This window comes from Epinephelus moara, chromosome 9 (genome assembly GCF_006386435.1).
Source record: "Epinephelus moara isolate mb chromosome 9, YSFRI_EMoa_1.0, whole genome shotgun sequence".
In the NCBI taxonomy this organism is placed as follows: domain Eukaryota; kingdom Metazoa; phylum Chordata; class Actinopteri; order Perciformes; family Serranidae; genus Epinephelus; species Epinephelus moara.
Window position 1 is genome coordinate 22,287,959 of NC_065514.1, and position 13,802 is coordinate 22,301,760.

General features: G+C 40.2%; 1 protein-coding gene across 1 annotated transcript in view; it reads left to right on the forward strand.

The window, feature by feature from the left end:
• The window catches only part of rgs3a (regulator of G protein signaling 3a), a 194,311-nt gene that overhangs the window by 49,219 nt on the left and 131,290 nt on the right, over nucleotides 1-13,802 (forward strand). The window contains exon 10 of the mRNA XM_050052490.1: nucleotides 6,303-6,370. Within this exon, the coding sequence (XP_049908447.1) occupies nucleotides 6,303-6,370 (68 nt within the window). The remainder of the gene's footprint in view (nucleotides 1-6,302; nucleotides 6,371-13,802) is intronic.

Sequence of the window (13,802 nt, forward strand, 5' to 3'; positions counted from 1 at the left end):
TCCCTATCTTTGTCAGTTATTGAAGTGGCAAATTTTCTGAGTTGGGTAAATGGAAAAAGACAGAAGTGCGCCAATTAAGTCAGTAAAGAGGGAAGATTAATGGACACATGGATGTAAACAATGCAAAAAGAAAGAAATGCACTGGGCACATTAGTGAGGCCTCAAGGATACACACAGTGGTGAGACACTAATTGTAAAGGCACCTTGCCGTGTTTATTGATTGAAATGTTGGGAGTTCAGCCAGTCACAGTTGCCAAATGTGCATTTTCAGATATGTGATCAAATGTGATTTTCAACAATGCACAGGACGACATGTTTGCACTGTTACTCTGGCATGAATACTGAGTACCCATATCATTAAGCCTGTCATCTTCCATTAATTCGTTAAACCAAAACAGTCCATTTCCAAAAAATCTTGTTGCTCTGTTTACTGGAAACTTTGCTGCACCAAGCCTCAGTCATGCTGCATTATTCAGATGTCTGGTGGTTTGTTCTGTATTTGTTTAGTTGTTTGCCTCCATACTGTATTATTTTCTCCCTGTTGGTCTGTGTGTAGACTTGTGCTCGTACACTGAACTCTGTTTTTAAACATTCCACTCTAGTCGTTCGATAAATCGAAGACTTTGCCGAGCCATTGCCAAAAAGCTTCCCCACTGAGTGGATCACTCTCTAAACCAGTCAAATACTGGTAAAGAAAAGATGCAACAACAACAAGAGTAGTATAAGGAGTCCTTTCAACTCACATTGAATATCTGATATGACATTTTAATTTAGTTTACTACATACATATTTATTCAGATATATTGGCATGTTCAAACTCGTGATTAGGTGGAATTTTCAGTCTTCATGTATCTTTATTTGAATTCAGATTTTTATACATCCATATTGTATGCAAATCTGTTTGATTTCATTTAAACCATATTTCAGTCAGCTGTATCCTTCATTCTTCCTTACTCCTTCGAGGGAGTTCAAGTATCTCGGGATCTTGTTCACGAGTGCGGGTAGAATGGAGCGTGGGATGGATCGGCGGTTTGGTGCAGCTTCTGCAGTGATGTGGGTGCTGCGCCAGACCGTCTTGGTGAAGAGGGAGCTAAGCCAGAAGGCAAGGCTTTTGATTTACTGGTCCATCTACTTCCCAACCATCACCTATGGTCATGAGCTTTGGGTAGTGACTAAAAGAATGTGATTGCAAATAGAAACTGCTGAAATGATTCTCCTCCGTGGGGTGGCTAGGTTCAACCTTAGAGATAGGGTAAGGAGTTCAGTCATCCAGAGGGAGATCGCAGTAGAGCCACTGCTCCTTCGTGCCGAAAGGGGTCAGTTGAGGTGGTTCGGGCATTTGATCAGGATGCCTCCTGGGCGCCTCCTGCTGGAGGTGTTTTGAGCATGTCCCACTGTTAGGAGGCCCTGGGGGTAGCCCAGAATTCACTGTAGGGATTACATATCTCATCTGGCCTAGGAATAACTTTGGGTCCCCTAGGAGGATCTGGAAAACGTTGCTAGGGAGAGAGACGTCTGGGGTGCGAATAAAAATGGATGGATGGATGGATGTATCCTTCATAGTTAAAATGACAATCAACTTGATTTGCTGTTTTTTTAATTAATAAAAGTAAAGTTGTTATTCACATTTAGTTTAACTGAATGTAGCTTTTTGCTATACTTTTTGCAGTGTCTTTGAATTTAGTAATCTAGCTAACTAAAAGGTAAAGTTGCAGGATATTTCTAAAAACTAGACTCATACAAAAATAATCCCTCACAATCATAATTTATGACCCACAAGAAGTGTGTGTTTATGTATCTGCAGAGACTCTGTCCTCTGCCTCTATTTACTCATTTTTATTTTCTTTGCTGTGTTTGGAACATTCCTGGGCACAGCATGAGGGTGTGGGCAAGACTTAATACAAAGATAGCGACCAGGTGCCAGACCGTAGCAGCACACATCCAAGAGGAAGCTATGAAAACTGTCGACAAAGCGCTGAAAAAATCAACAGGCAAACTGACATCTTCTGCGCTATACCTTTAACTACTTTAATGACGTTTTTCTTTTTCAACCAAAATCAAGTCGTTTGCTCTCATTCCTTTTAGAGTACTCATGTTGACAGCTCAAATTTAGCATAACCAACTACAGAGAAGAGTAATCTGGCTTTAATTTTGTGTTTGCACTTTATTTTGTTGTCCAAATTTGTCCTACTCAAAACAAACTATTTTGAATTCTGTCCTGTCAACTCTCTGAAGTTAAGATCCTGCGTAAAAAGCAACCTGTCATCCACTCATCATTGTGATAGTGTCACAGTGTGTTGAATGCTTTCCTTGTCAGTCCACTTCAGTTAATTTCTTAACAGAATGTGTTAGTTCTTGGTGTCGCCAATAATTTCTTGACGCTTGGGGTGATCTTAAGAGACCCAAACAGTGAAGTGGAGGCAATCTGCTACCATCTTGGCTTTTCCACCCTCTCCATCAAGTGTTTGTTTGTGGGCGACAGGAGGTGAAAAGAGGGACTGAGTGTCAAGTGAGCAAGTGCTGCAGTGAGGGACTCGGGCAGAGTCAAGGGCTTTTTATGTTCTGGCAGATCTGAGACTGGCTGACTCAACTGTAGGAGCCTGCCAACGCCTTTTGATTCCTATTCTTTATTCTTGCCTTTTGCACATCTTTATTTTACTCCTCTTCTTGTTTTTTTCCCCCGTCTAGTTTCATTGTCTGTCTTTTGTTTAATCTTCTTACTCCTTTCCTTGAACTACATTCCTTTTTTCCCCTCATTCCTTGAATTTCTCTTGTGTATACTTTTCCCACTGTCCACTGTTTCTGTCTCTTATTGTTCCTCTTTCTTTCCCCCATTTTTATGTCAGTCATGCTGGATGTTTCTTGTTGCCAGCTGCTCTGTCTCTCCCCTCCTATGCCCAAAGTTACAGATGTCTTACCCACACAAAAGGCTCCTCTCCTGGGCTTGACGCCAGCCAGGTTAGCCCCTCTTTTTTTTGCAGGACCCCTGGAGGTTTCAGATTCACAAGTGACAGAATCCCTTTTCTAGAAAAAGCCTCCAGGTTACCATGGCAACCTCAACTATGGGACATCGGCCCTTAACTCCGGGGTTAAACTACTGTTTAGGGTTGCAGTGGAAAGTAGGAACTGTTTCCAAAATGTTTAGATGTGTAAATAAATGTGGACTGTCTTCAGTTGACTACAGATACATTTTAAAGCCACCTCTCCTCTCAGAAGTGTTTTGCTTTTTGTTGGATGTTTGATCTTCGCTGTGCAGAGTGATGTATGTGCAGAGCTTGACACTAGATGAACTCTGCTGAAGGGGGGGAAGTTTCTCTGTGCTCACCTTAAATCTGAGGTGAGGAATTTATCTGCAAACATGATTTTGTGACATTGCAACTGCCATCAGTGCTCCATTATACAGTTTACACAAGTGGTGTGGAAACTTGAAACCTCTAGCACATAAACATATACTGAGAAAGGAGCCATCATATGTCCACTAGTTAAACTGAATGAATTTTCTGGGCAATTTAACATTTTGTGGACAAAACATCAGACATAATCAGACATTTAGACTGGGTTGCACCAGCAAAGATTAGCTCTAATCAGAGTTCAGATTTAAAATGAGTAAATGTGGATTTAAAATTAGGCAGAGCTTTGTTGCACCTTAAAAAAAATATTCTTGGTTTAATAAAGCCAAGTTTATTTATTTAAACAGATTTTAAAGTGAGATTAATAGGGACAAGCGTCATATCAAAATTAAAATGATAAGTAAATAAATAAATACTTAAAAATAATCATAATCAGCTTGCTATCTGCACTTAGTAAGTATAAAAGTGAGGTCGAGGGGGGGTAGTAGTCCATAACAATAAAAGTTGCATTGTCATTAGCCAACTTAAAAGTTGCTAGCTCAACTGTTCTCATGATGGGTCGGCAGAGAGAAAAACTCAAATTGATGGAAAAATATTGCCAAATCATAGAAGATTAAAAAAAAACCAGACAACAGCACAATGAAAAAGAAAGGAAGAGACTGCTTGGCAGCAACTGGCTGGCAGATTGACCGGAGTGAAAGAAAAAAGAGACATTACTCAGCTTAAAGCTTGCTCGAAAGACCTGAAGACAAAGCTAAAAGGATGAAGCAAGTGTGAGACATGAGAAAAACTCATCATCATAAAAGTCAAGTGGATTGAGTCTGTCTCTCAGCTTTCTTCGAGGAACTTGATTATTTTGCTGAATCCGTCTCAACAAGGCAGCCATTGTAAAAGTTAAACCTCCTCCACAGTTTAAATTGGAGTTTAAAGGTTTGGTGCAACAGAATTAACTTTAATTTAGGTTTAGATTAAAAACTAAACTTAGATTCAAAGAGAAGTTTAAATTTAATCTTTGTTGATTTTAAGATGTTTTAGTGCAACAGAATTTAAATTTAAACCATAATTTAATCAGGTTTAAAAGTTAATCCTTGGTGGTGCAATCCAGCCTTAATTTGTTAAAACAGGTCAAAAGTCTTTTTTAATTTTGTGTGTGTGTGTATGCTCTCCTTTGTGAGGATATTTTGGACTGTCTTTAAATAATTTTGGGTAACTAATTACAATTGGAGAGGTAAGGGTTGGCTCTTGATTGACCTCTTGAACCCTGCTGGACCCGTAAGGATCAACAACAAGGATTTTTTTTTTTAACAATTCCTTAAATTAAATGTCAGAATACTTTGTTACAGCTCTCCTTAATGCCACATTTTATTGTTTTGTTGGTAATATGACATAATTTTCAATACCTTCTAAAACTGTTACAAAAGACTTCTTAAAAAAAAAAAAAAACAGTTTTAGGATATGACATAGCTATGGGTTAGGTTTGGTGAGGTTCAGGTACAAACACGTCTTGGTTATGGTTAAAAATCATGGTTTGGCTTACAATTACTACTTGATTAAGATTAGTAGATCGTCATGGTTGAAAGAAACAAAGGAAATGAACACCAGTCTAATAACGTCATCAAGCTTCCTCCTCGGCTCTCAGTGGACCAGTCATTATTGCTTCGCCCACTACAGAACTTCGTCACTAACATAAACATATGTTGTTTTTGGGCATTTCCAAAATGACTGATGCTGTCTAATACAACTTCATGTTTAACTGTCAAGCTTTGTGTGGTCCTTTATGCTTTCAATGTAACTTCTTGTCAAAAGAACAAAATGATTTGCCAGACATCTTCCATTTCAGACAGCAGTAAATGCATAATAGATGCTGTCTTGGACTGATGTTTTGTTCAGGATACGTTTGATAGAGTTTCAGTGAAGTATTGCACCAAGCAAAAATACAAAAAATAAAACGTGCATATACGTGACACTGTAACGTAGTGTTAAAAATGTGCTTTTTCTTACTTTGAAGCCATTAAGTGGACATTTCAAGGTATGTTAGTGAATGTAATGGGATTATTCCAATTTTTTGTGAGGTTAACAGAAGGGTACTTATTCACTTACATTCATGGACTCACGTAGGGGCTATTTCGACTGGGTTGGCAGAGTTTAGAAAATAACATTTCACAGTCTGGCGTAGGATAATTTCTCTCCTATGGTGATGGAGGTATGTGTGATGGAGGAGTATGGGGGTAAGAGGAAGAATAGAAACACCAAATAGAAGAGGGAGGTAGTAGTTGGACGGGGTACAGTGGGGTTTGAGTGTGAGAAGTTTGAGAGATGAAAAGGAAAGGCAGAAAATGAGAAGGAAAGATGTGTACATTAAATGAGCGACGCAAACAGAGGGAAATGTAGAGAGAGACAGAGAGACAGAGAGACAGAGAGAGAGAGACAGAGAGAGAGAGAGAGAGAGAGAGAGAGATCTGCATTGTGGCCCAAAGCTGAATGCTGCCTTTATGAGCAATAGTTAAAAGGACACTGAGGCGTGAGTCCCTGTAACCATAGCAACTTCCCAGGAGCCCTGTGACGGACGGATAATAGAGTGAGAGAGGAGTTTCTTTTCTCTTCTTCACCCCTCCCTCCTTCCCTCCCTCTCACTTGTTCTCACTTCCACTCGTCTCTTGGGCAGTTTGTTGGATCCTCACATCTTACAGGATTTTCCTTGACTCGGCCGGCCGTTTTCTTTTTTGCCTTTTATGTGCGCTCTGAAGTTTGAATCCCAGCCCAGCGAAGGCTGCTCCAGACAACTGTTGCCATAATTGCTTGTTGTTATCTTTCTGAGTCACTTTTATGGACTCTCAGAACTATTTGAGGACTTTATTTTTGTGCATCCAGAGGGCTGTTTTGCGTTGGCACAGAGAGAAATGTGCTCCAAAGGCACTGTCTCAGCCCGTGATTCCTTTGTCTACATTTCAGAGGCTGTGCTGTCAAACCATGGTGCTGCCCCCGAGACCAATCGCCCTGAGAATATGCAATGCTTAACAGTAAGTATAATCAAACATTTTTAACTTTGTGTGTGTGTGCCTGTTCATGTGAAGCCTGAACATCTTACAATCTTTGCTTTTTCTCCTAATGTGGGTGCATGTGTGTAACAAAAATATATTTTGTTACTATCTATATCTAAGTTTAATGGAGTGTGTAGATGTGTATACATATGTTGGTGTATTGTTTGTTGGAAGTTTTGATGAGTATTTCTCTACACAGGTGCGGGTGTATTTACTTTGAGTGTCGGTCGTTTGCGTGTGCCCTTATGTGTCTTTTATTGAATGCGTTTGCATGTGCGTGCACATTGAATGGATCAGCCTGTGAAGTAGTTGACCCGTGACATTGCACCATGTCCAACAAACTCATCATGCATAAACATGCCTTCAGTAAGATATTTACTGCATGGATTCCATGTTACACGTTGTCAGCAGCCATAGCAACTAATTGAATCATGCGTTTGAGCTCTGAGCAGTGAATGGGGCAAGATGTCATTTCTAGAAAGACGATATTTGTCAAAAAAGCTCACTTGCATGCAAGTCGCATGTGGAGCAGAATGATGGTTTGTCATGAGAAAGGGGAAAAGACGACTGTGTAGTCGGATGTGAAGCCGGTTTTTCTTATCTGCTTATGGACATCACAAATCCTTCCTGTGGACGCCTCCTGTCATTCTTTACATCTTATGGCTTCTCAGTTTTGTCTTAATGTTTAAAGTTTGACGTCTCTTTAAAGTCCATTTTCTCAATTTCCATGTTGTTGACTGTATGGTAGCCCCGAATTCATTAAAAGTGAATGAGGAAAACCACTTAAACTGTTAACAAAGACACAGGGGCATGACTGATGATACTTTTAACCAGTTTTTTTTTACAGTTGGGGCTTGGAAACAGTGATTAATTATGTCACTGTTTACTTGACAATAACCGGAACAGAAACTTATTTATATGTAAAACACTCAGTGGTCAACTATAGTACAGTATGGCTCGGGATCAATAATGGACCTGCAAATGGAAAACATAATTTTTTTTCTGTTGTGGGTGTACCCGATTTTTCTCCTATTTGGAGTGCTCAATCTAGAGTATTGAAGACCTCCTTGAAACATGGGTTTGCCAGCAGCATCTTTGCACCAGCCAGTGTTGACTTTCAGTGGGAGGGTGTATCATGTAAGAGGTTCACGCTATCCAGCCAGATCAGTTGGGAATTTTTTTTGCATAAATCCTGTCCAATAATTTATTTTAACAGCCAAGCTGCAGCTTATTATACACGCACCTGGCTTATTGAGTAAGCACTTGCTAACTTAGGCTAACTCAGGCTAGTTAGATAGTTAGAGTAGCTAACAGCTTTGAACATCTTGATGTTATGCAGCTGAGATGTTCCTATCTCAGCTATTGTTACACCATTTGTTCCTTAGCTTTTAAGCCATAGTTTACAGAGCATGATGCTAGCAATCATGTCACTGTCTGACTGAGTGTAAAAAAAATAATGGATGCAGCCTTCATGATGTCATCCATTGGATTGTCACTCCTGTCTTAAGCCCGAGTTTGGCTTTTGGTTGTCGCCATCTTGGTTTTTTTTGGAACCTGAAGGGACCATATTTAGATGAGAGGGTGAAGCTGTCGAAGAGCGAGGGGTTGATCTGACTCATAGGCTACATCCACACTAATATGTTTTTGTTTTGAAAGGCATAACTAATGTTATGTTTGTGTCTGTCATCCACACTTCTCTGGGGTTGTGTTTTAGGCCAGACTTTTGGAAACAATGATGCAGTGGGTCTTATCAGTCATGACGTGCAAAGCCCTAACATTATAGATAAACCTATATACCTGTTGTGATTTTGTCCTTCCCTACTCCTTTGTTATTGCCATGGTTTCCTCTGCGACGCATAATGCTCTGATAATGTTGCTGTATTTGCTTTGTATGACTCTCAATCTGTTTTCCACCGCCTTATGGTCATGTGTTACTTTCTGTAACAGCTCTGACAGCAAAAAAATCTTTTATTTTTCTTTTATTTAATTTTACTTTTCGCCATCACCACAGTATTTTCTGTAACTAAGCAGCCACCTGCAGAGATGACAATCTGCTTCCTGTTAGCATCGACACGTGCAAGCCCAGTGCAAGTGAAAGGTGATGTGTTATGCGTTTTCAGGTGTGTTGTTATGGAGCAAGATTATTTCTGAAATGGTGCTGAAACCCTCGCGGGTGCGAAAACCATTTTTGATTTAAAGTGTTGTTTTGAAATTAAAAGGTATCAATCAATGTGGACGTGGCCATAGATTGTAGTGACGCCTCACAGACAGCATGTAACTCAAAGTGGCCACACCTTTAATTATGCATAACTTTTAGCCTCAATAGAATTTAAATTGGTGAGTTTTATAAAAATCCCCCCCCCCCCCATACAGTTGTCATGAATGTGAAAATTAGCTAGTTTTTTGTGCCAGGGTATAAACATGTTTACTTCTTCCGTGTTGGCTTCATTTTTCAGACCCGGAGGTTGCCGCTTGGTAAGGACAATACAAAGCAGCACAAGGGCCCGTCCTCCCAGCCTTTTTGATACATATCTAAAGCCTTTTTCCCTTTCAACAATAAAATGAGGTCACCGATAGTTTTGAAAATAATTTTTACATTGCATCATTTTTTGACAGAAAACAGGGATGTATTTTGAAACTTGGTAAAATGATGAAACTTTGAACAAACTAGATCATTTGTCCTCTTCTTCATCAGCATTGTATTTATCATGTCTGAAGTGCTGTTACATTGTGGAGTTGAGTCGAGTGTGCTAGTTGTGCTTTGGCCACTTAAATGATAATGATGATTAAAATTAAGATTTCCTGTAATTATTATATGCAGACCCGAAAAAATCAGTATTTAAATACTGATGCAAAGTGGCACTACCACCATGTTAATGTCAGACAGAGAAACAAACATATAGATATTCACATATTACTGCTGGCAGAGGAGTGCCTCTGTCTTTATTCCCTGAGTCATTTGACCCATCTTCACAGGTCACACCAGAGATAGGATTCCCTTGTTGGCTTTGACTGCTGCATCTTTTTGCATGCTTTTGTTCACACTACAGCTGTGGGGGAAGATTTATTCCTCCACGGTTTACTAATCCAACTGGAGCCTGAGTTGGCAAATTTCCAGAGTGACTTTCATGGGAAATTGACTCCGGCTCCTGTTCCCACACGATGCCAGCATAGATAATACTTTAGCAAATTCACTTTTACAGGTTATGATGTGACAGTGGCTATATTTAGATAGGGCCAGGCCTTATTGAAAATCAGAGGGGAGAAGTCAGCTGGCACATATAAGGCATATTGTATCTTCCCTTCATGTGTATGTCTATGATGCATCAATTGTCTGTAATGCCAGGTAGATGTAAGAGATGGTACTTTAGAGGAGGTGCTGCAGCGTACAGAGCAGGCTAGATGTAAAAAGAAGGCTGTACATAAGCACTTGAAAGAAAGGGTATTAAACAGCTTTCAATTCAACACACTCTTGGCTGGTTTTCCTTCAGCATATTGTCAGAAGACAGCACGGCACTTAAGCATAAGCAGTGGCCTAATAAAACATAGTGACAGACCATGAGCACAGAGAAAGTGGAAACCACAACCACACAGGGCCTGGCCGTCTGCTATAAGTGAAGTGTCTGCTCCAGAAACGCTCGCCTCAAACAAGAAAGAATTCGCGTTTACACTCAGAAGAATGTAAGACTTTTTTTCTTTTAAACCAAGACCATGATCTTTGCCTAGCTGTAACCAAGTGCTGCCAGTGTCTAAACATAACCATAAAAATGTTTAACAATGCTGCAGTTGCTATGAGAAGATCAACATTCTGTGGCTTCCCATGTTAAATGACCAACTCTTCTCATTTTGTAAGTATGTTACATATAGAAAACATTATCTGACTGGCACAAAATACAGTTGCTGTTTCAAATTTGTTGTATATAAACATAATTTCAGAGTTGCTCATGCAGTGGAGGTTTTATCAGTGTTACATGATTAAGAACTGCTTCTCAAAAACAAAATTATTGATGGCATTATAACCTACTTTAGAATTGCCAACCAATCTAATTCATATTTATATAACTGTAAATTTTTTATATCACCAAACTTGACATCTTTGGTGAATATAATTTATATTGTAGATATATAAATATAAAATCTTGTGATCTGGGGTTACAGTTTCATTTAAAAATAATCATTATTCAACAGGTCAGTATATCCTGTCGGCCATTTCTTATTTCTAATTTGCATTACCCTTGAGTGATTTGGTGCCATGTAAAATATTGAACTGTGCCCTCAGTTTGGATTTGAGTGGGCATGTTTGCCCAGCAGATGCTCTCTGCTTTGTCTCGTAGTAGCACTTCACACTGCGGCTTTCAAAAATCGGCATGGTCTCGGAACATATAATGAGACAAACTAGTGTTTAAGTACTTGTAGGAAGAATGAACACGTAAGAGTTTCTATTCTTGATTAAAGGAGCTATATGTAAGAAATCTAAAGCAAATAGTCGTAAAATCCTCCTAATATGTCACAGAGACTAAGGAATAATGTTCATTTAACATACTGATCTCTCGGACAACAATAGTACAGCCAGAATATTCACATTTAAAAAACATTTTTACAGTCCGCAAATCATGTTTATGTTTTGAATTTGTGTTTTGGCCTGTTGCGCCACCCACCGCCGTCTACCAGTCACGCAGTCAGTAGAGTATCAGCATCAGGTACAGTTATGACTGAGCTACAGCAGCACGGCAAGCAGCATTAGCAGTGTCCCAGTACATAGCATTAGCAGCCGGCTCCCCCTCAGCTGTATCCCGGCAGCAGCATTAGCAGTTCATAGCATTAGCAGCTGGCTCCTCCTCAGCTGTATCCTGGCAGCAGCGTTAGCAGCAGAGAAGCCGGACTTGCTCGAACGGTCTGCTGGAAAACTGAAGATCAAGGACGCGGCGACGCAGCCCTGCCACGGCAGCCGCCCGTGGGCAAACAAATCAGTCTCCAGCGTGCCGCTTTCCAGCAACCTCAAATCTGTAGGGGAGGGGGGCCGGACTCGACTCGCGGCAGTATTTTGAATTTGAGTGCAGTAACCGTTTTGGCCACATTCTTTCATACAGCACCTTTAAAAGTTGTCTTCACAGTCTACTTTTATCTCTTTGGAAGTTGCCATGTGAAATTACTTTTCTGTATTTCTGCGACTTTTGTTTCGTCTCGTCTCTCCCCTTTGTGTGTTTCTTACTTACTCGAGTCACAATGCTCATTGGCATGCACAGATTTGATTGGCTGAAAAGCATCACGTGAGATGATTTAACACATGCAACCGGTCTACATTTCCTGGTCTGCTAAAGCAGTGCTACAAATTCAGTGCCAGTTGAAATAGAAACACTCAAACTCGTCAAACTTTACTAGGTCTCAATAACTTGTCAGCTATAGGCCTGGGTTTGTAAAGGACAGCATCTGGGTATGGAGGATAACAAGAGGGATGTATTTTGGTTATTTTGCCTACAAGGTGGCTGGCGTCCTCCCTAAAATCACCTACTGAGTTTGTCAGGGAGACATATCCGTGTTGCTTTTGAAACACTCCAGGATTTGGACTCTGTGGAAAGCCGTGGTCATATGGAGTTACTGTAGCTAATAAGCTCAGCTAGACAGGATTAGACAGAGCAGCTCATTTTACTTTCACCTTTCACGCACTCTTCTTTTCTATACACATAAAGCAGGTCATACACACACAGAATTAGGGATTAATTATCTCTCTCTCTAAGTAGTGCCACTGTATTTGACACTGTGCCTTTTTAATTGCTTTGTGTACCTGATACTTTGTACTTTGCACAGTTTATCATGAGCAAAATGTTTCTGTCCAATTGCAGTGTTGCTATCAGAACAACAATCCTGCATCCAGTATGTCAAGACTTAGAGCAGCTTTTAAAGTGGCGTGGAAGGTGAAGAGGGCAGTAATGATGTGGTGCAGCATTGAGATGGAAAAGTTTTACATCCGTATTTGTGAATGCTCCTTTCCTCCCTCCCTCCTCCCCCCCCCTCTCCCTCCCCTCTCGTTCTTGTTCTCTCTCTTCCTCTTTATCTCCGGGTGAATCAGAGTAACAGATGATTGCGTGGTTTGTGTGGGACAGTCTCAGGGGAGAGTTAAGGGAGGGGGTGAAAGCACATTCACAGACTAAATTAGGGGAGAATGGAAAACCTTTTAGACTTTCTCTTCTTTTCTGTACCGGTTTTCTGTTGCCTTGTCCTCGCTCCCTTCCAGACCGCTGCGTATTTCCTCCTTCAATGTTGTGGCCTCCTCCTCCTCCTCCTCCTCCTACTCCTCTCTTTTCCCCCTTCTGTCACCCCATGGCCATCACCCCCACTACACAAAGAGCTCTGTGGTATCATTAGCTGCCCACTCTTTACCTACTCAAATATTTTCTGTTTGATGATGACCTTACACATGAATCATTTCAGTGATTTACAAGAAGCTCCATGAAGGTTTTGGACACTTCAGATGTTGGTGAAGATAATACTTGATATTCACAAAGGAATGTCCCTCAGAAAACCACAAGGCTATTTCAAGAACATTTTCCTATCCACTGACTACACTCCACAACCTTCCCTAGCATTTTCACTTGCATTATTGTTCTTATGTATTTAGATAATTGCCACATGTTTGGGAGAAATTATGCTTTGAAGAATGTCACACCAATCAGCTTCTGTTATTTTGCGTCTTCTGATTCACTGTGAGCTGAACGTCTTTTCAATTTAATCCTAAAATAAGTGGTGTCCTTGTGGCTTGCTTTTTAAGTAATTTAGGCAGGGACTGTTGGCATTTGGAATAAATACCAGTGATAGTGAAATGAGTGAAATTCTGCGTAGTGTAATGACACACTGTGGCTTTTAATCAGCATGATATTTAGAGAAACTTTCACTTACTCTCAAAAAAGAAAAAATATAATTGCAATTCCTTTTTGATAGAACTAAAGGACTTCCTTGTGTGTTATCTTAATTTACAGGCATTTACAGTATACAGTATGCTCGCTTTACCTTTCAAAGTTAATGTAAACAGAGATATGTTGGCTTGTGAGAAAGTATCACGAAATATTTGACCTCCAAAATGTGAGCATGAGAATATGACATGTTTTCTGATGTTACAACATTGATCACCCAAACCAGAGATTAAAGACTTGCGGCACAACAAGAATCCGTCCCCGCAGATGCCATGTCAGCATTTACCAATTATGTTTACAGTCCGAAAAAAAAACTATCTGCTCTTGTCATTGGCAGTGAGCAGAGAGTTCATGAATATTAACAATAGTTGCGCCCCAGACGTGTCCCCCTGCATCACTTTGCCTGTCAGATAGCATTAGCTCCAAAATTGTCTCTGTGAAAATGGGTCTGACACTTCTGTCTGATGGGAAAGATGGGAAGGAAGGGAGAGGTGAGCTGA